This window comes from Physcomitrium patens, chromosome 14 (assembly GCF_059467195.1).
Source record: "Physcomitrium patens ecotype Gransden chromosome 14, ASM5946719v1, whole genome shotgun sequence".
Lineage (NCBI taxonomy): Eukaryota > Viridiplantae > Streptophyta > Bryopsida > Funariales > Funariaceae > Physcomitrium > Physcomitrium patens.
The window spans coordinates 6,966,716-6,989,366 of record NC_143423.1 but is presented as its reverse complement, the minus strand read 5'-3'; the positions used below and the strand labels follow the sequence as shown (position 1 = coordinate 6,989,366).

The 22,651-nt window shown below is 36.8% G+C and overlaps 2 protein-coding genes and 1 long non-coding RNA gene across 8 annotated transcripts; 1 reads left to right on the top strand and 2 right to left on the bottom strand.

Annotated features, from left to right (window-relative positions):
* Positions 1-2,936: 2,936 nt before the first annotated feature.
* On the top strand, positions 2,937-4,372 carry LOC112291904 (lysine-specific demethylase JMJ30). Of its 4 annotated transcripts, none has more exons than XM_090255750.1 (3): positions 2,937-3,276; positions 3,726-3,863; positions 4,027-4,372. In XM_090255750.1, exons 1-3 carry the CDS (start codon positions 3,253-3,255, stop codon positions 4,120-4,122), a joined length of 258 nt encoding a protein of 85 aa, XP_090111876.1. In that variant the 5' UTR covers positions 2,937-3,252; the 3' UTR covers positions 4,123-4,372. The 4 variants fall into 4 exon arrangements, with proteins under 4 accessions (XP_090111876.1, XP_024395651.1, XP_024395650.1 ...); XM_024539883.3 differs by having other exon boundaries at positions 2,937-3,297; XM_024539882.3 differs by having other exon boundaries at positions 3,726-4,372.
* An 11,971-nt stretch (positions 4,373-16,343) lies between these two features.
* Positions 16,344-18,360, bottom strand: LOC112291353 (uncharacterized). Of its 2 annotated transcripts, XR_002972407.3 has the most exons (3): positions 17,801-18,228; positions 17,517-17,558; positions 16,344-17,208 (listed from the first exon to the last, which is right to left on the bottom strand). It is a non-coding gene; the product is annotated as an uncharacterized LOC112291353 (long non-coding RNA). The 2 variants fall into 2 exon arrangements; XR_012218915.2 differs by having other exon boundaries at positions 16,686-17,558; positions 17,801-18,360.
* A 458-nt stretch (positions 18,361-18,818) lies between these two features.
* Positions 18,819-22,390, bottom strand: LOC112291352 (protein SEEDLING PLASTID DEVELOPMENT 1). Of its 2 annotated transcripts, none has more exons than XM_024538624.3 (8): positions 21,593-22,390; positions 21,256-21,470; positions 21,010-21,160; positions 20,683-20,874; positions 20,362-20,524; positions 19,978-20,225; positions 19,503-19,847; positions 18,819-19,389 (listed from the first exon to the last, which is right to left on the bottom strand). In XM_024538624.3, the coding sequence occupies exons 1-8, from the start codon at positions 22,217-22,219 to the stop codon at positions 19,363-19,365; spliced, it is 1,968 nt and encodes a 655-aa protein (XP_024394392.1). In that variant the 5' UTR covers positions 22,220-22,390; the 3' UTR covers positions 18,819-19,362. The 2 variants fall into 2 exon arrangements, with proteins under 2 accessions (XP_024394392.1, XP_024394391.1); XM_024538623.3 differs by having other exon boundaries at positions 18,819-19,345.
* Positions 22,391-22,651: the final 261 nt, after the last annotated feature.

The following is a 22,651-nucleotide window of genomic DNA, read 5'->3' as shown; positions in this document are numbered from 1 at the left end:
ATATATATATATCCTAAAATTTTATTGAATATTCTATTCTATTGTCTTTATAACATTATACATTGATAAGATCAAGATTAGATGCAATGTGTAATTTTTAGAAGGTGATTAATATTTATCTGAATTAGATACATTAAAATCACATTTTTGAATTTAATATCTACTTTACAAATTGTGGTGCACCATGTTGCTTCATTTACTCTGATAACTGCTATAACACACATGTTTCTTACAATTTAAAAAGAAAGTGATGCAATGTTTATTCTCACAATTGCAATTAAAAATAAAAATAAAACACAGTATACCTTAGCAATGAGTGCCCCCTACTACTCCAACCAATAGGATTTTTTGATACTACATACAAACGTAGGCTGCTCAATTTTTTTTTCTCTCTCTCTCAAAAATAACATGTATTTTGTAGAGTCAATTTTTTAACTAAAAATTTGAAAATTTTAATTTATTTCGTATTATATAAAATTAATAAGATACTACTTTATATAACTCTTCTAAAAAAATAAATTAAGAATATATGTTTTTATAATTTATTTTATAGTTAATTTTTAGGTATATGTATGTTTTATTTTAGTTTTTTTATAAATATCCTATGAATTTTTATATTAGGATGTAACGCTTAGAATTACTTTAGATTATATGGAAATGCCAAGAGTAATTTAATAAAAGAATATAAAAAATTACTAACTCTTATCATTATACTAGATTCTTTTAAATAACTATTTTACAAGTTTTTTATAATTTTTCTCTTTTTAATTCTTATTTTTTTATAATCATAAAAAAAAAAATCATTCTAAGAGTGTCTCAAGTCATACAAAAAAATAAGAATATAATATAGTGTAATAGATATGTATATTAGACTAAAACTTTCATTTCAAAATGTTCATTTTCAATTTTTATTCTTTTTATGTTACCATGAAGTTCTTAAGAAGTAGTAGGGTGATAAAAATAGTGTTTGGGCCTCATTAATATTACTTTTTTAATATATGTGAGTTATTTTGAGCAATAAAATTTGAATCATTTGCAAACAAAGAACCAGAAAATTTGATTTCAAAAGAAGAAAAAAAAAATGAAACTAAAAATATTTTGTCAAGTTATATCATCTCAAGTTTTTTTTTTTTTTTTTAAAAAAAATTCTTAACTATAAATTCCATACAAAAAATATTTATAAAATTTTATATAGAGAAGAATAATTATAAAAAAAGAGAAAAAGAAGAAAAATAATGCTTGAGACAAACATGCTCTTTAAAATGTTCAAAAGTCCATTAAGAAAAAAGAAGATTTAAGTTACAATGACATTAAATAATGTAAAAAATACTTGGAGAGAATAGCAAACTTTACTTGTATCTACTGAGAAGATTTTTTATTTGAAGTTGGTCTACATAACTAATAGAAACATTCACAGTTTATCAACATATGTATTATATATATACACACACCAATGCCTTGTAAGAATATATATATATATATATATATATGTGTGTGTGTATAAATAAATAAATAAATAAATAAATAAGTGAATACACACGTACACACATACACACTATATATATATATATATATATATATATATGAGAGAGAGCTCAAAATACCCAATCTTGAGAATACATATTGACCAGTAATTTTGCACTAAGGTAATCCATGCATACCAAAGTCTGAAGTGGGGTTTCAAGGCCCATACCCTAAAGAGTCAAGTCAAGGTCAAAGCCTTTCAAAAGTCAAAATAAAACACATCATTTATAGTTCACAACCCCATTAGCTACGAAACACCACTATTTTATGCTTCAATCAAAGGCAATTCTTCATCAAGCAGGAGAGCCCATTTATGGAGCCGAATCTAGGTCAACGCGTCATAACCTCAGTCTCGGTGATGACGTCTAGTTTGCTCTGCACGGGGTGCACAATCTAGAACTGAACTAGCCTCAGAAGATTTGCCAGCACCTCAGCAAAAGTGTTATATACTAAATGCCTAGTTTGGAGGAGGGACATCATCATCCTGCTGCTGAGCTGTGCCGAGCTAATCCTCGGCGGTGACAACCCTCGTGAGCGCCGCTTCTCAGGAGAACTGTTCCCATTGGGGAAGTGAGGGTGGGATTTTGAGGCACCGCTGCCACATAGTCACATATCCAGGTAGAGCAGGGAAGGTGCAAATATATATCGATCTTTCTCGGTTTGGAAAGGGAGGATTGAAGGTTGCATTGGTTCAGGGTTGGCCCTACATGGGTCCCATTATGACGGCCTGCATTCTCGCACTACTGGCGATGGTGCGCAGTGTGGGGCCATGCATTACTGCGGGTAGAACTAAGACTCTTTGAAGACTATCCCCTCCCCACCTCCCCACTCGCCTTCGTGCACTGTAGTGGATTCTTACCCTTGCATCTACAACAGTGCAAATCCGTGTGCATGCCTCCCGCAACATCATTGATTCTGTTGGGTCCAATAAGTAGCGCAGGTCCGTCCCTGCGTCACTCCAGCACATGCGCCACCTGGGTTCCAAGAGCACAGGTCATCTTACCCAGAGTAGGGGTCAAGAGTAGTCTGAATGTCATATCTCATATTCTAGCCGCACATTCATGCAATCACATGCGATCTTGGGGGTCAGGGCATGCATGTGCCCGAAGCTCACTAACCCGAGCACGGATCTGGAAACTCTGTCGCAGGCGAGTTCCATGAGCTGATTCGGATCTCCTATATATCCACTTCTGTTGTGATCACGAACCTCGCGCCCGCGGAGACGATCCGATGGGCAGAAAAAGCTTTTAGATTTTTGGCTTATTCAAACAAATAGGCGGGACCGCACCGCCATTCTGGAAGAGGCAAAAGATCTGGACAGGTGCAAGTTGCACCGGTCCACTTGATGGAGCTCATCGAGCTTTCCCATATAATGAGGCTGGAGCACGACAGATATTCCGCCATGGCCTAGACAGTGAGTTACATGGCAAGAGACAAGCGGTGTGGAAACAGAAGGCCTCTTCAGATTAAGCAGCACTAGTGTCGCGGCAACAGGAACCTCAATCTAAAACGCGTCATGCATGCGTGCCATCCGCAGACTAGCCACAGACGAGACGGGGTCGATTCCATGTGCGTCGGGAAGTGTTATGTAGACGGTGCTAATGATATGGTGTGGTGCTTTGAGAGCCATTTGTGCCAGAGGGAAAGCATTAGGAGGTGCTGCATTTGGAGCATAGGAGGTCGTGCCCGGTGACTGATAGTGCAGGTCAGCGGCTGTAGAATTTGCCCATGTCTCCCGTTGCGGAATCGCAGGTGCTCGCGTTTCTCACCCAGGTCTGGGCACGTTGACCTAGTTGCGATTGCCTCTGCTGGTGTCCAATTCCACTGAAATGACGAGTGTGGTTGCCTTTGTTTCCTTGACCTCGCGATTTTGTTTTATTTTCTGAAAGCGGTGAATGTGAGAGCGATTGCCTTCTGTGATAACAGGTTTTGATGCATGAGATTTATTGACTGAGGAGAAGGTTGTGCAGAGTTAGTGAGGTGGTGCAATTGTTATAATCATACCGAAATAGTGTGTTTTCAGATTTCGTGTTTTACAAGATATGGTGTTGGAAAATCTGAGGACCTCACCAGTGAGAGGGATCACTGTGTTCGAGGATCTTACAGTGGTAGACCCAATATCATTCGTAAAGAATAAGTTAGTGAATGGAGTATTGTATGCTTTGATATGGACATTTTGAAGTTGGTTGCCATTATCACAGGTGCGCAATGAAGGGGGCGTAGTGTTTGCGGGGCTTGCAGAGAAGGCCTGGTTTGGAGCGGATGAGGATGCTGCAGAAGCTGCTTATGAACTAGCTTGGGAGGTGTTACACGCAGGACCTTGGAAAGATGTGCCTGTGGTATGGCGTGACGCATTCTCTCTCTCCTGCTTGTCTTTGGCATCATGCCACCACCGTGCCAACCGGGCAGTAGAAGCCTTGCAAGTTCTAGATCACGGAGTGATTATGGGAGGCCCACTATTTCGTGCTGATATCGATAGCTCACTTCACAGCATCATCGCAGCTACAGGTACAACGGAGGGCTCTGAGACATCAACTGGTTTACACCAAGAAAGTCATCCACAAGGAGTATCGCCGAATGTGCATGACATACATCTGAGCAGGTTTAAAGAGGCGAAAACGCGACGAGAAGTCGACAAGAGACTCTACTTCTGATTTCCTTTTTCCTCCTAGGAGCGTAGTAGTCACGCACTTCTCTCTTAACATCTTGTAGCTGACGTCTAATGTTGTTAGTAACGAGGTATGTCATTCCTTTTCTTGTAGCCATATGACTTGAGTGTAGACAAGCGCAACACTTTATCCGTTGTAATAAAGTGGCATGAATTCATGCTTCAAGCTTTTCAATGTTACTTCATAATGCCTTTGAACGTATTCTCTTCGTCAGTCGTATGTCATGTTATCAGTGGAAACAGTCGTGATTTTCCAATTATCTGAAACTAGAGCGAAAGGAAAGATCTATTTGATGCTAAATCTACAATCACATTCTTCTCTGAATCTGGAAGATCGTTTTCCGTGTTTGTGAGTCATTGTTCTTGATGGTTTCGCTCTCTTAATGTTTTCTCTTGGTAAGGGGAGTAGAGCGTTGGCCCAGTGATTTGGCATTTTCAGGGACAGAATACTCAATCCGTGGTCTTCTTGCGGCGTTCCTTAGTAGAATGAAGCGGTTCTTGGATATAATGTTTTCTTCCATAATTATTTTCCACCAGTATCACTATTATAAGTCACACATTCGGTCAATCAATAGTCTGCCATGCATATCTGGAATGATGTCACCTTTCCGCAAAGGATCGGTGGGCATTACCTAGCCCCCACAGAGGCAAGCTTTTGGTTATACTCTTGGTCCGTAGAATGTTAGAACCATTGAAATGTTAGTCCTGAATCTTCCCTCGGGCTTAGTAATTCGAAATTGTGATCACCACAGAATAAGGGGAAATACTATCTTGATGCAGGTAGAAAATACTAGCTTAAGTCATGCCAGATATTTTGAGGGGATCTCTTGCTCTCTCTCTAAATGCAAAAAGTTACACCTCACCCATGTCTTGCACAGCATTCTCTTTGTGAGCAGGCGTAAATTGCACGTTGATATTTCTGTGAAACATTTATTGCTTTAATTATGGTACTTGTGTCGGATGTTTGGTGCCCCACTGTACCAGGCTGTATAGCTGTTCTGTAATACGGACAGTCGCAATTGGTTTGAGGATTCAGATTCTAGAGCCACATGTTGACATTGCTATTCTTGGCTACAGGTTCTAAAGTGGCCAATTCATGAATTCTTGGCTTGGCCCTGCTGGAACGATCATTCTTCAACAGTACGACTCTCACAGGAACCTTTTTGCACATATTTAATCTGAACCGCACTTAGATTGATGAAGTCGCTCATTAAAATGGTGCACATTTGTAGTAAACTGAGGCAGTCAAGCATTTTGCTGATGAGCAATCGTCAGCAATCTTGAGCAGGAGTAATTGACAAAACGTACTTCAATATACTGAAGCGATTCATAGCCACTCCAGTCATACCCTCATAATCATACCGACATCTTACATTAGTTGTTAAATGTCATCTTCCAGATTCATTGATGTTGCCATAGCATGCTCAAAGATAGTTTCATTAACCCCCTCAATTCTTGGGTGTTACAAGAACGTTATTTTACACGTGAAAGAAACTCAATTGGTGCCTTCATTTTCTGTGTCAAGATTAATTTGACCAGTGGAGACTTTTAAAGATACCTTAGGGTAGATCATTTGAAATGTTCATTTGAAACATGCCGAACGCTGTACAGTCCTCATTTGTGGTGGCAATATGTGCGTCCGTTGGTTCTAATTTTCCTGTGAGCAGCTTGGGGCAACAGGGCAGTCTCAAGTCTGCAACACTTATGAACATACTTAGAAGCAGTTGCAATTCGAAATTGGATCTTACATATCACTATTGTAACTTAGGGACTATAAAAGAGGACGGTTTGTTTGGTGAAAACAATTGTATGTTCGACAACGCTGTTGAGATAGACAAAGAATGCAGGTTCCAAACAGCAAGGATTACCAATAATATGTAGACTTGAACACTAAACGTTTAGTTTTCTATTTAAGTAGTTCCTCCGCAATAGCACTCAGGATTATGCTACTAATTCCCCGCTCATTTCACCAATTAAAATCACCTACTGCTTCATGCGCATCAGCACATATGGTGTTTGGTTGCGAGTTGAAAGCTTGACTTCTGTGTTCTCTTTTGCAGTGCATGTTGGCAAAGTTTTGCAGAGCCTTGCTTTTATTGCTTGATTATACTCATCTCATATCGTCCAAGGGTCTGCCAAGGTGAGACTGTCAGTGCTATGAATTTCCAGCTCAATTCATATCACCATAAGGGACTTTCAGACGAGATAACACTATGATTTCCAAGATCCTATAGGAGTAAATATTAAAAGCTCTTTCTGAAAAAACCGTTTTATTAGATGGTCAAGGTTTCGGCATGCTCGTGTTCGAACACCCAAACTCTAATGAGCTCTTACGACCAATTCTTAACATTCATCTAAATATAAACATATTAAGAGTTTGTAGTTTGCTAAAGAAGTTTCAGATCTTGGATCTCGAAGGTTGAAAGCATGGGCCCATGCATCATCCTCGATGTCCCACATTCACTTAGCAAAACAACAGCATGACAAACAAACCCACTGTTTGATACTGGGTCCTCATTCTCCCTGTAGCAGAAACGGTGGTGATAGTCAGCGATTGCATCCTTGCTTTTGGAGACACCACCAGAATCAGTTCATTTTTTTACAGGAAATGTCACTCGATTGAGGAAAAGGAATGGGAATACTGCTTCGGATCAATTCCATCACAGTGAGTTTAGACTCTTTTGACATCTTGAATACTGTAATTGTAGTTCGCAGTACATAATTTACAAGAATATTCTACACAGAGGAGAGGAAGTTTTTTTTGTTTTGGGTCCACCTAGCTTTCATTTATTTAAGTTCTTGTAGAAGAAAGGGATAACTTTTTCCTTCCATGTAGGATATGATATTTTATGAGGCAAAAAACATAGTGTGTGTTCAAGTTGGTATCTATGTTTTTCAATTACCTTCTTATTAGTTCTGAAATTATGTAATATTTGTTGCAATTAAGACATTTTTTTAGTAATGCAACTATTGTTTGGGATTTTGTGTTTGTATTTTTTTTTTTTTTTTTGGATATATGGACAATACAATCAAAGAGATTGAACCTCTCTTCAATAAAACATCAAAAAGCAAGGTTTCCAATGAACTTCAACTACCAAAAAATGACAAGCTGCTATTCAGAGGTTGGTAATGTGAATTTTAACCATAATTTTTGACATTGTTTATGGGTGTTTTGCATAGACCCTCTGATGTTTAAAAAAGATAAAAAAAAGATAAATAAAATTATAGAATAATTTTTCTTTATTTTCCAAAAGTAAAAAATATGTATCTCTAATAATAAAGAAATAAGATTAGAAGCTTTAGCTATCACTTAAGAAGACAGACACCATAGGTCACACAAATAGCACAAGTTAATACTCAAGAAAGACATTAATAAGATAAAATTTATTTATATTGTACATAAGTGTTATTCAAAAAATTAATTGTAATTAGAATAATATTTATAATAATAAAGGTAAAATATAATCATAATACATTTAAATTTTATCAAATATTTGTTAGCACAAAAAAATAATTTATTTTAATTTAATAGAATTTTTATATACATCTTAAACCATTTAAATTCTAAAAGAAATACATGCTCTAAAATTATTATGTAGTCTTCTTGAATCTTTTTTTGAAACTATTTCAAATATTGGTTATGATATTATGACTTCAGATATCCAGCTACATAATTATAAAATACATATATTAATAATTACATGATTATACTTTCCATTATTATTAAATTTTTAATTATATATTTTATTATTATATAATATATAATATATAATATTTAATAAATCTAATAAAATAAAATAAAGAAATTAAACTGATAAATTAAAAAAGCATTAAACTTGTATTGATATTAAATGATACTTATAGTTTTTTAATTTATATATTTTTATTTATTAAAAATTTATCAAATCAATATTTACATATATTACTTATTAGGATTAATACTTTTGGAGTTCAAATAAACAAAGTAAGAAACAAAATCTTTTCTTAATTCTTTTAGAGCTTCTATCTTTAATAGTAAAATTAAAATAACAAAAGAATTTTAATACATCATTTTAATACCTATAAATTTAACCATATTGAGGTAGAAAGTTAGAGAAGATGCATTTAGTCATGTCAACCTAGTTGTGATTGTATAAGACAACAAGATAAGAATTTTATTTTCTAAAAAATATTTATATTCTAACCATTAATGTAACAACCAACTAATGTTTAACATTCATATGAGTGTCAAAAAAATGAGTCAATTAATGCTTTGTAGAAAATTATATAAGATATGATTGCCACAAGTCAACATTTAGAATTTTTAAAAGTAAGAATTAAAGATAATTATTCGTTCGACACAAATTAAATTTAAAAAGTAGGTTGGAAGGATTCACATATAAAACACAACTAATTCACAATAATTTGTTGGATAAGATGCAAAAAAAAATGAAGCAAAGATATTAATCCTATGAAAAAATATGATAAGAAAATAATCATAAATAATATGGAAGTCTTAGAAGAAAGATTATAATTATGATATGTATAACATAGTTTTAATGTTTGATGGCTTGCAAGATCTTCTATTAATAGATATTATATTCATATTATCTAATATTAATAATTCTATAAAATAAAATTCCAACCAATTTTTTATTAATTAAAAAATTAAAAATTAATCATTTAATATTATGAATCTTAGACTATGTAATGTGTTTATTAAGTCATAGGATGATTGTACACTTGGTGTTTTATAAATAAAAAAATATATCTCTATATTTTGTGGTATATATATATATCCTTGTTCTAATAATTAAAAGGGTTTTATTTTTATTTTAAATACAATATATATTTTTGATAAAAAAGAAGAAATTTAATCCATTTTAATATTTTATATATATATATATAATATAATTTATTGGAAATTTCAAAATATTAAATATTAATCAACTTTTATGACCTTTTATAATTATTTCTTTTTGGTTAGGTTTTATAGATGGCATCTTAAAAAGATACAAGTTTTCTATCTATGATTTTTACATGTATAAATCTAGCTATTTATACTAACAATATTCTATAAAATATAATAAATCATTTATTAGAAAAAAAACAAATAGGCACCAAAATCTAAAATAAAAAATAAAAAATACTGGATTTTTAGATCCTACAAATAATTTTATTAAAGAAAAAATAATTCAAATAATATAATATTATTCAAGAATCAAACTATGAAATTTCTAAATCCTAAAAATAATTTTACTAAAGAAAATATAATTCAAATAATATAATATTATGCAAGAATCAAGCTATAAAATTTCTAGATCCTACAAATAATTTTATTAAAGAAAAAATAATTCAAATAATATAATATTATGTAAGAATCAAGCTATAAAATTTCTAATCTTGTTGGATAAACTTGTTATTAAATACATTCTATTCCTTTTAAATTTTATTCTTTCTTTTGTAGTATTACTTCTTTTCAAGAAAATCTTGAGCATTACATTTTTATTCTCCAATACTTCTTATTAGTTTTATTTATTTATTTATTTATTTATTTTTTTTATTTTTTTGTAAGAAGATTAAAACATATAGCATAAATTTCTATATCTTTTGCATCTAAATGTATATCTTGATTGACAAAAGTATTTGCAACAAAAACATAGAAGCATCAAAATGATATCATAAAAATTAAAGATTTAAAGTCACAAATTTTATTGTCTTATTTGATGATAAAATAAATTATCCGATTTAATTTTTTAAGATCAAAAAAATTAAGTAATAATTTCTTTATACCATATTGTAACTTATAAAGAAATTGAATAAATAGTACAACATTCTTCTATTTAAAATCAAGTAGAAATTTTTAAAATTTTGATGCATGTGTTTACTCAAATCATTTCTTTATCATAAACTTCAATTTTTTAAAATATTTTATAATTTTTACTATTTAAATCATTTCTAATTTTTAAAAAACTTTTCAACTATTATCAAATTTTAGGATAAATATTTATCAAGTTGTTGCCTTACTTTTGTAATTAACTTGCAAAGATAAATTGTAATGAAGTAAAGATTTCAAAGCACCATTTAAAGTTTAAAAATAGATTTTAACATAACTCCTATCTTATATTGTTTAGATTTTCAAAACCATGTTTTATAGAAATATATGCATTAGATCTTGCAATAGATCCAATTTTATCACAAATCGATGCAAATAGTGACATTCATCATTTTTTATTTTTTTATTTTTTTATTGTATTTAAAACTAATTATGAGATTTATAAAAAAAATTACTATTGAGGATTCATTTAAGAATGGCATTAATACATCAAAGATGCTCCTAATCTAATCAAAGGTACATTAATAAAAAAAACCTTGAGTATTTTATATGAAAAATTATTTTAAATTGTTTCCTTTATATCTTAGAAGTTGTCCATATAATAGGAGTGATAAGCTTTGATAAAAATATTTAATATAGAACATATTGAAAATTTAAAAACAAAATTCTATACCAAAATAACTATATATATATATATATATATATATATATATCAAACTATAAAGTTCTATGTTATTAATTAATTAATTTTTTTTTTCAATCTTTAAAAATAATTTTACAATTCTTCTTTTAATTGAAATTAGAGTGTAATTAAAATTAACCAAATTATGTTTAAAGTATGTTTGATTTTTTTAAAATACAAATTGAATTTAACTATCTAAAGATATACAAGTAAGTATATATATATATATATATATATATATATATTGCATTGATTATGAAAATTTATCACATTACAACAAATATTTTGAACTTTATATTGATGTAATGTTATTATACTTTGTTTGTACTTATAGATGCATCTAAAAAGTTTTATTAACCATCAAAAATCATTATTTTTTGGAATAACTTTATAACTAAAAAAGCGACTTGTATGTTGAAAGAATGCCCAATTCAAAAAACTACAAAATTGAAAGAGATTGTGAAAAATGAAGAGTCTAACAAAAATAAAAGAAATTTCGGTTGTGCACTTAATTTTTGAAGAATACATAGAACTCATAATTTGTTCTCTCAGTCACTACAATCAGTAAAAGCTATAGCTCAGAGCAAATTTATGAAGCAAGAATTATTGAAACATCACAGTTGTAGACAAAGATGCCCAATTAATTAAACCACTTTCAGAAGAAACTCCTGTCACTTTTAACATGTTTGGTATTCAATTCTATGATGTTTTTTTGGACAAGTCAATAATAGAACCCAATTGTAAGTAAATTCACTCTAATTCATTTCTATGTCTGGAACAATAAAACGCAACTTGAACCCTAAGGATCACACTAACCATAATGTCGACTGGATCTTAAAATATCTATCATGTTGTTCGTGTAGACAGCGATAGCATGTCTCAGGAACTTTTGTTCTAGCGGGCAAGCACCACAAAGAATCTGCTGAAAGGACCATTGAATCTCAATGGAAATGTTGCCAATAATCTGCACTTTACTTTGAGTAACGTTTGTTAAAAATAACTGGCTGTACTGGGTCCAACAGTAATTGACACCCTGCAGAAGCTATATTCTGAGACAATTCTTTGCTGCATCAAAGGCTCTTGTGCACAACTCCAGTTGTCACCTTGCTTAAAACGCTGGGCGGCTGGTGTTACCGTTGCTAGCCATGCTGATACATGTGGGTGATTCTCGTGTATTCTTAGCCTGGAAGCCTTGACCCAGTTGGAAGAAAGGATGAAGAAAGCGTCGGCAATTTATTCATTCTCCGCAACCAGGTGGTTAATCCCGAACGTCTAGATATATCTCATTAACATCCAAGGCGTGTTTGTCAAATCCATCCAAACAGCTGTCCTCGTTGACAGGTCGCTTCTACGTTGAGAATCTTGGAATCCATCACAATGGGTCTAATGGCTGGATGAAGGTTTTGGACCTCCAATTCAATCGTTTGGTTGATGGTTTCTCTTTTGAAAGACATGCCTTGATCGTGGTACTTCTCGGCTGTGTGCCGGGATGCTTCTGGCTACGGTTGAAGATTCTGCAATAGCAGCCACTCAATGATGATGTAAGCACTCCACAGCCGATACATTACTTCTGCTCGTTTCATTTAATGCCGAAGTATCACATAAGGATGAAATTACTGTCAAATATCATTGACTGATACTACCAATATTGCTGATTAAGCACGAATTATGAGCCTGCTCCTGCTGTGTCTGCACATTCACTAAGGTTTTTGGCGTCGCCATCCACTAAGTCTGAGACTTGACCTAATGGATCCAGTTCTATCACACGCAAACAAGATTTTAGTTTGAGGTATTGATACAGCTGGCAAGACTAATTGATGGTCGTTTATGACCGGCACTAGCATCTGCGTGATGGGAGAGAACGATTGCAACTTTAACTAAGAATACAGCTCATGAAAAGTTCATTACCTGATTCTCAATGAAAGAGAGGTTGTTGAGGTCGGCCAGTCAGAAAGCTCACTTTCACCAACTCCAATCCCTTCTTATCATCCACCACCAACAATGTCCACGATTAATTTATTCCAAATCAATAGCATCTAGATTGAACTGGCATATTCTTTGCGTGGAGCAGTTTTACTTCATGTTCATGTTCAAGTTAGCTGAAGCTACATGCAGGGTAACGAATGTACATCAGTATTTTTTATCATTTATTAAGCCATTGCACCAGGTATGGGCACCTCACAGCATTACAAAATTGCATATTAGAGCTAACCTGAGCTTTGAAGGTTGGCAGAAGGGACAAGCGCACATTCAGAGTACTTTCAGCATAGAAGTTCATCACCACAGTTTTTTGAAAATTGCGAAGGCAATAACTTTTACTGCAGGTAGTATTGAAGCAGAAAAAGTGGAACAAGTGAAGTCTGTCCACAACAGTATGCAGAATTAACACTAAAGTCAATTGGTCTTTAGAATTACCGTGGCAACTCTCAGGTTCTCGCAGTGTGAGGATTCTGTTGCCGTGGGATCTTGCATTGCAAAGCGGCATTGAGATAATGTAGGCAGAGAAAAAAAATAGTTTGAGTTGAGAAGATTCTTAAGCTTCCACTTTTGGGGTACTTTTGGGCAAGGGCATCGGACTTTGAAGCCGCTGCCGAGATTGGAGATCCGATTGCTTCAAAAACGAAGCAAAGAATTTTGCAATTTTAGCAACATCTCCCTACAATAATGACAAGAATAAACAAACATAGAAGTCAAAAAATGTAGAAGAAATATCTCCCACATTTTATGCCCATGTCTATCTCACACAAGCATTTATTTTTGAGATATCTTAAAAAAAAATGAACAATGTTCATTGAACATGGTTCAATACCTCATATTGTTTGGCCCACAACAAACAACAATTTATAAAATTTCAACTGTTCTTAAATAGTGAAAACAAAGTACATCCTCGTGATAATATCACACTATCCATATGTAGTCAAGAATTCTACATATTGCTTTGACTATTACTCATAAGTAATTCCAATAGGAATTGGACAATTAGAGATGGGAAATTTAAGTGTGGCATTTTTCACTAGTTCAAGCCAACTATCTATTCCAATTCTAAGAAGACACAACCACTTTTTAGAAGTAAAAAGTTATATATGTAGAGGCTATAATTAAGATGCCTTTGAAATATCTTAGTGACTCTATTGTCCCTTATTAGAATAGAACAGTTACAATTCATTAGCATGAAGTATCAAAGAATAGCACCCTATCAAGGAGGTGCAATCCTTCAAGTTGTGCCTTCCTTGATATTACAAAACAATGCAAATTAATAAAAAAAATTAATAAAAAAATATATTACTCTCTAAAACTAAACTTATATTTTTCTAATCCTAGAATATATAAGTTTAAATATAGTATCAAATATTCTCTTTGAAAACTTAAAAAAACAAGTTTTAGAAAAGAAGTAACAAGAAAATTCACAAGAAGGAGGCTTTATTGAAGATATTTTTCAAAGAAATTAGAGTACCAATAAACCTCTTTTTTTAGGAATATGGCTACAAACAAACTCTCTACTAAAGAATTGCCTAAGTTTAATGGATTATGATACTCAATCTAGAAACAAAAAATTCAAATAAAATTTGAAATAGAAGATGTTTGGAATCTAATTTTAGGAATTAAAAAAGAACCAATTCCTATCTTAGAACCAAATTCAACAACTAAAATATCACTAACAAATCAAAATGAAATACTCACATGGAAGAAGAAAAATCAAATGGCACTTATTGCATTATAGAATTCTGTAGATAACTTGATTTTTTCACATGTAGGAGTATGCAAAACAACAAATGAAGCTTGGATGTCTCTTGAAAATATATATTGAGTAAGTGATATAATTACTCAAGCACACCTATAAGAAAAATTCATCACATAAAAGATGAGAGCATGAGACTCAGTAATACAACATCTATATAATTTTAAAAAATTACTTCAATAATACGATGCCGTAGGAATTGTCATCCCACCACAAATAAAAATATTAACTCTTATGAGATCTATGCCATCATAATATGGAACTATTATATAAACATTAAGAACAATAAGAAATGTAAGACTTTCTAAATAAATCTCTATTCTTCTTTAGGAGGAGACAACCATGAAAGGCTCTTCTTCTAAATCACAAGCTCTTTTCATCCATCAAAAAAGCAAAGATAAATAGCAATTAAAGCTACCACCAAAACAATATTCAAAAGAATATAAAAACAACAAATCCAAAACCAAGCTTACAATTCCATGTCTTCATTGTAAGAAGATGGAACATTGGAGATTGAATTGATTTAAGAACAAAAACAAAGCTACTGTAAATTATGCCATAGCTAAATACAGTTCTAAAAAACCAAAAACAATATGGAAAGGTGAAGTTATAGAAGAAATCCCACCTTCTTTCTATGGTCATGTCTACTTCACACAAGTATTATATTCAGCAAAATCCACCCAATCTGGAGATTCTAGAGACAATCAATGGTTTGTCGATATAGGAGCTACATACCATCTAGCTTATACTAAAATATTATTTATTGATTTTCAAATTCTCTAACTTAATAATCATCAAGTGCATTTTGGAGACAATATAATATTTTGAATCTATAAACAAAGATCAGATAAAATTCAGTTAGAAAAAAAAGCACATACTTTGCCTCTCAAATGTTTTTTATGTCCCAAATTTATACAAAAATTTGTTTTTAGTTTGTACATACAATCAAACAATAGGACTTCTAATAAAAAACCAAAAATATAAACTAATGGATTGTAATGATCACATCCTCACTAGGTGTCTTCTTCCAAAAAAATATCTATCTTTTGGGTTTGACACTCCTTGTTGCTCTAATAAATATCAACATAGCAGTTTCAGTACCAATGCCTCTTATGGCTGCAAGCTCTCATCTTTTAATAGAAGATCTTGGCAAGTCACTCTTCTCACCAATCTCTACTCCAACACAATCTTCTAGCTATAACAACATCAACACAATTTCCTTCTTATGGTTGCATCTTGATGACACTTGCAATGACATCACTATTCAGTTTTGGCTCAACAACTCCTGCTCACCATACTTTCAGAACAATCACAACTATGCTTCAGATCCAAATTCAAAACAACAACCCCATTCAAAAAATTATTAATCAATACACCTCAATGTCTTTGCTTCAGATCATCACCCAACCCAACACCATCGCCTACTGCCAACTTTATTATGCCTTTTGCATCAAACTATCTACTAAAACACCTTCTCGACCAACAGATCATACCTAAGTCAACCTCTGGCATCGACACCTTAGCTATATCAATAATTCCAGATTGAAACAACTAATCCAAAATAAGACAATAAATGAAGTCTCTCTCAAAACAATTCCCTCTGGTACATGCTTTTATGTATCCATGGAAAATAGACTATCACAAAATTTCCTAAAGAAGCTACATTCAAAGCAACTTATCCCTTGGAAATTATACATTCTAACTTAAGTAGCAGAATTGTAGCACCAACTTTTTTTGGATATAAATATTACATTACTTTATTGACAATTTTTCAAGATATATCATCATTAGGCTCCTTTGCTAAAAAAAGTGAGTGCTTTGAGTTTTTCAAGAACTTTCATGTAACAGCAGAAAAACAAACTAATTATATAATTTGTACTCTCTGTTTTGATCAAGAAGGAGAATACTTCTCCTCTGATTTTGATCAGTACCTAGCAAACAATGGTATACAAGGTCAATTAAAGATGTGCAAACTAAAGCCATGATCACATCATGCAATGTTGTGTTTCTGGAAGAGAGCCTACCTTCTGGCCATACAGCATCTCCCTCTCTAGCTTTTGATTTGTATCTTCATTATTCTTTTGGAATAATAGACTAAATCTAGACTTTTTAAAATCTGTGTCCAAGGATGTTGTGCCTACTATTTCCTTGTTACCACTCCCTGCAAATTCTCCTACTTCACCATCAGTGACTATGTAGTTGCTGCAGTCCCAACTCAATACAGTGTTGCCTCTGACAGCTTCTTCTAATCTACTCAATCCCAACAATTTGCCACTGGCCACATCACTAGTTCCATCACCTACTCTTCTGCCACTAGACCTTGCTCTGCATATTGATTAGCTTGATGATCATGAAGGTTTTCTCCACCATTTGGTACAATTACATCCAGACTCTCCCCCCCTATATGTGGATGTGTGGTCTGGCCTCAAAGTTATGCCCCATATTGGGCATCATTCTAGGCCACCTTGGAGCTATCAACTGCGGTCTCCTTTGATTGAATCTATACATGATGAAGCACTTGATGCTTTGCAATCTCTCCGCATGGTGCCTGTACTCTACATTGCTTATCATAGTAATCTACGAAGAATGTCCCTCTCCCTCAAGATCCCAATAAAAATTACAATCCCGACATCTTACTCCCTCGACGATAACCTCCTCTTTCGCCTTCGAAGAAATACGCTCTTTACTCCTTGGCTCTAGTTCCGCTCAAACCCACGACCTACAAGCAAGTGCTGTCATCGCTCGAAGCTGCTCAATGGAAGACCGCCATTGCCGATGAACTTAACTTGCATGCAGCCAATAAAACATGGGTCTTAATTGAGCTTCCTAAAAATTGGCTGTGGCACCTCTTTCATGACCTATATCAAGCCGCGAGCCTCCATGAAGCCACTCTCATCCAATGCGACAATCAGTTGGCACTCGCATTAGTCGATACGACCAAGTTTCATTCGCAAACCAAGCATATAGTTGTTCGCTACCATTTTATTCCCCAGTTAACTACCCAACAAAAAATTCGCTTTCAATATTGCCTTACTTCCGAAATGCGAGTTTATATCTTCACAAAATTCCTCACAGGTCTAAAGCTCACCCCTCATCTCCGGTAATTGGCGTTCTTGGAAGAAAACCCAACCTACATCAACACCACACTCAAATTAACAAGGCATATTAGAATAGAACGGTTACAACTTATTAGCGTGAGGTGTCAAAGAACTGCACTCCATCGAGGAGGTGCAACGCTTCAAGTTGTGCCCTACTCGACAGTACAAAACAATGCAAAAACAGCAAACAAAATAATAAGAAATATATTACTCTCTAAAACTGAACTTATATTACCCTAACCCTAGAATATACAAGTTACAATATCCCTCGTACTTGCGCCTGCGATGTGCGGAAAATCCTGAACTGGTGTGCAATGCCAGTGCCTCTTTCATGCTGCTTCCCGACAGCGTCCTCACCATGCACCCAGACTGTAGTCAACGAGGTCCTCCAAACTCGCTCCCTTGCCAGGACGACTGCGGTGGTCGCCATTAATTAGCACATCATGTCGAATTTCACATGGAGGTGGAGCTCCCGCGTGACGATCTGCGACTGGTCCAACACGACATGACCCAGCTGGTTCCACACTCTGAGGATGCCGGAGGTGTACTTAAATTTTGAGAAAGTGCACTGCCGGTCATGATCGACACCTTAGCCAACATCAGTCTCCAGGTGAATGGCCTGGAGTGGCTCAACTATCTGTCTGCCTCTGCTGACGGATGGGCAGAAAAGCTCCAAATTGTCTACTCCTTCACCAAGAAAAGCTCCAAATTGTCTACTTACTTCACCACGAAGATCAGTTTCAACTACTAGGTGTGTATGATGCTTGGACACTTTTAGTTGAACGTCGCTCCGAAAATGTCTTCATTGATGGTCACAACTCTTATGGTGACAGTAGTACGATGGATGGCCGACAAGTAAAGAGTGTAGAGTAAGAAGAGTGTAAATTAGATGAAAGGAGTACATTGTGCTGTCAACTGTCTCCGGCAGGTTAGATGCAGTGCTCATGCCATAATCCTTGAGTTATGAAATATCTGAGGGTACTTCCATTCGCCTTGGTTGGGAGTCGATTAGTCAATCCGTGGCAGAGCAATTGATCATGTGCCATTACATATACTTGCCCACATACGTTCCTCCATTTCGGAAATGGGTAACATTCTATTCCCGTTGGGAGTCATTGTAACTACAGTATTTACTCTTAGCGGGATATGTAAGACTTGTTCATGTAACTAGGAAAAGATTCCACCAGCAGTGGGACACCAGACAATCGGTTCGTTATTTATATTCTATCTCTTGACGATCGAATTTGTAGACATTACTGTTGCATCAATATGAAATCGGATCTCAGATGGTGGGACCATAAAAACTCAATAATATATACGGATTTCAACCGAAAGTTAATAATTGCTTTTAGCATCTCGGTCAGCAAAGATTGGCCAAGAACGAAGCAACATCACAGAACTGGCTTGCAAACTATAGCATCAACAATTTTACACTGAAGTGTACATTTATGCACAAGTGAATTAGGGAGACGAATGTTCTCCAGAATCAGTCCGGAAGGATGGGCAACCTGCCGGGGCTTGTGCCTCCCGCTATCGACACACCCAGGTCCTCGACATCGGAATCAAATTCTTCATCCTCTATATCCGAGGCTTCCTCGTCAGCCTCCTGATCGCTGCCTCTACTATTCCTGCTCCTAGCCACCAATTGCTTAGGGAGAATGCGCAGCCTCTTGTTCATCCCGGAGCCAGTCTTTTCCCATGCTAATTGATAACTCTCTACGAGCTTCACCTGCAAGGCCAGCACTTCAGGGGAGCGGGGGAGAAGTTCGACAGCTTGAACCTTGGGGATCACTATCTGTTCCACCGCTACTCGCGCCTCCTGAACACCATGTTTAATCACAAGGTCAGCCCCCAGTCTTCATTCTGCACCAATTTAAACATCAAATTTAAAACCTCAGATAGGCATGACGATTGCAGTTTGGCTACCACAGGTATGTGTATGTGCGTATGCAAAGCATACAATTATTTAGATTTACCTCTAAGGCATCAATTTCCTCCGCTGAGTTTGGTTGCCTGTGAATTATCGATTCGGATTTCTCTCCGTCGTCACCTCGTAACCGATTGGAGCCGAGGGAATTATTGCCCAGTGATTCCATGCTCATAATTGCACGCATGGCCCTCACCATTTGTGCCATAGTGTTGGCTTTGATTACAAAGATAGGAAGCTGCCGAAACTTGGCCATACCCCGGACCCAAGAGTTCAACTTGAGTTTCGAGCGGAGCGCTAGAACCGCATCAGCAGCTCCGATGTCTTCTGTGATCTGAACTGTGTTTTCCAAACCCATGACGTCCATCACTTGCTCCAGGGATTCTTCTGTGACCTGTGGCAGCCCAGCCGAGAGCACATACAAAAGAACAAAATCCATGGCTCAAAAGCTCCGTTGCTGAGGATCAACGAGATTCCCGTTAAAGTAATTTGCACTAATTTAGGAACTCTAAAGGATTGGTTACCTCGTGAAGATACAAGAGAATGGGAGCATCAGAGCGCTCCCATGCCTGCACAGCTGCGTTCTCTGCGCCGGTGTCCCCGCCCGCGTAATCATCCTCCTCATAATTATCAGTCCAGTCCAGATCGTATGACGAGCTTGATCCAGAGGTAGAGCTGCCTGGTCTTGATGGGGAAGGGTACTCGGCCAAATTGCCTACGACCACCTGCCCATTCTCGTTCATTTTACGTACCTCTACCCTTGGCGATTTACCTAGTGTAGACACAAGAGAGTTTTCTCATCAAAAATCCATTAGAGTTCCGATTCTCCGATACGGCCGTGAAACAGAAAACGTGCAACAAATGCAATGTAGAGCGTCGTAGATACGATTGAAGAAAGGGAAACCAACCAGCAAGCAACGCATCCACTGTAGCGGCCAAGCTGCGGTGCACTCGCCACTCGGTTCGTGAGATCATTTCGCAAGCAGATGTGAACACGGGAGGCCCCTGCCGCTCCAACACACTCTTCTGCACTCGTCGCCTCCGAGCTTCCTCATCACCGAGTGTCACACTCTTTAGACCACCTCCAATTTCACACCCATCCCAACAACCTTGTGAGCATTTCATTTGGGAACCAACGCATAAGTCTGAAGTGAAATGAATGAGGACATGGTTATTAGAGAAGCTGCAATTAAATAGAAAGTAAGAAGAACAAACCCTGGTGTGCGTACCTGAATGCCCCCGGCCAGATTTTGAAGGGACGGATTCTTTATCAGGTTTTCAACCGTCATGCCGTGTGCAGTGCCCACGAGCTGCACTCCTCGTTGGGCGATGGTGCCGGCCGCTACTGCCTCCAACTCAGTTCCAATCTCGTCAATCACGATCACTTGGGGCATGTGATTCTCCACCGCTTCAATCATCACCTGCAACCACATGCGAATAGATCAAGATTCAAGGGACGCATACTTGAGAGTCACGTTGAAATTCTGAATTGGATGAACATTGAGACATCAATCACCAAAACGATGACAACGCCGCAGATTAATTATGATGTTTACCTTGTGTTGTAAGTCGACTTTGGGCACTTGCATCCGCCGTGCCATACCAATGCCGGCGTGAGGAATGTCACCGTCACCAGCTATCTCATTCGATGTGTCCACAATGACCACTCTCTTGTGATACTCATCAGCCAACATGCGTGCAATCTCCCTGCGCGAATTACATTTGCCTGTGATTAAACTCATAGTAATAGTTTTTAAAGTTTCTGCATCCCGAGCCCAATGATCTAGTGGGACGATTCATACCTAATTGCAGTAGTCTTGCCGACACCAGGAGGTCCCATGAGCAGCAAAGAACTACTGCTGGCAATCAGATCACGGACCATCTCAGCGCTGCCGGAGATAGCTCGCCCAACTCGGCAAGTGAGCCCCACAACACTCCCAGATCGAGTTCGCATGGCGCTCACACGGTGAAGTGTGCGATCAATACCTGCTCGGTTATCGTCGCCAAATTCCCCAGTCTGTAATTACCAATTATAGCTCAAATTCAGTACCCCATGAAGCTCTTGATTGCTGTCAAAACCCTACAATGAATTGTTTGCAACATACATTGACGGCATTGGTGAAATGAGGAGAAAAGTACCATGGAAATGGCGTGCTGTAAATCTTGAGCAGTAACTTTCGACTCCGAGACGTACCAATCGCCGGAAGGAAATCGTGCCAGAGGCCGCCGCCCCAAGTCAAGTACAATCTCCACCAAGTCATTGATCTCGGGGTGCGCCACCAACTTCTGCCCTATGTGCTCCGGAACCAGCACCAGCAGCTTCCATAGCTCGTCGCTAATTTCGCCGGGCTCTTCACCCTCAGCCAATGCAGCCTCCCTTACACTTGGCACCGGCACAATTTCAGCAGGAACCAGCTTCTTCTCTGGGCCAGGTCTCAACCCTGAGTTTTGTGGATCTACGGCCAAGTTACGGGAGTCCGTCACGCTAGCCTTGATCGTTGCCACGCGCCTCCTAGAACTCCTCAACTTGATTGTCCTCCCGGAGTTCGACCGTCTCGCACCGGACATGCATTGCCTCCCGCCCGTCCAATGCACCTCCGAACACGAGGGCAAGATAAATGCCCGATGGCTCGCGCCTCTACTATACAAGACTACGGATCTACCCGAAGCGGTGGCGCAGCTCGGCGTCACCGAATGACAAGCGAACCTCACACGCAGCGAATTACTAGACAGCACAGACTCCATGTTCAATCCCACCGCAAACATCTAGCAAATCCCTACACTAAACTACTCAGCTCCACTCCAATCCCTGTTTCCTCTCCTCTCCACTCCAATCCCTGTTTCCTCTACTCTCCACTCCACTCCACTACAACGACACACCATCAATCACACGCTTCTCGCCACCAGATTGCAACAGGGCACCGCGCTCACGCCCCCCATGAATCGAACCGTCTAGGAGGTTGCGATTGCGTGCATATTTAAGAGCCAGGAGGAGGCCAGGTAACCAACCACTCGGGGAGCTCGCCACAAGTGAGACGTTTCGTTCGAGTGACGGAGCCACTCATTCGCGAGATACGCAAACTGTCAGCGAGCCAAGGGAGGCGTAGAGGAGGTATATTCCCCGAGGAAGGGACGGGGAGGGAGGGGCACAGCGGAGGTGGGTTTGGGTGGTGCAACGCTGTTGCTTGCTTATCCACA

Excerpts from the sequence above, each read along its gene's own strand:
- LOC112291904 (XM_024539881.3), top strand. The coding sequence starts at position 3,253 with ATGTCTCCCGTTGCGGAATCGCAGGTGCTCGCGTTTCTCACCCAG. Across the intron at positions 3,298-3,725 it reads TGCTCGCGTTTCTCACCCAG|GTGCGCAATGAAGGGGGCGT; the intron begins GTCTGGGCACGT and ends CCATTATCACAG.
- LOC112291352 (XM_024538623.3), bottom strand. The coding sequence starts at position 22,219 with ATGTTTGCGGTGGGATTGAACATGGAGTCTGTGCTGTCTAGTAATTCG. Across the intron at positions 21,471-21,592 it reads TACAGCACGCCATTTCCATG|ACTGGGGAATTTGGCGACGA; the intron begins GTACTTTTCTCC and ends TGGTAATTACAG. Across the intron at positions 20,525-20,682 it reads ATCTGGCCGGGGGCATTCAG|AGTGTGACACTCGGTGATGA; the intron begins GTACGCACACCA and ends GGTGGTCTAAAG.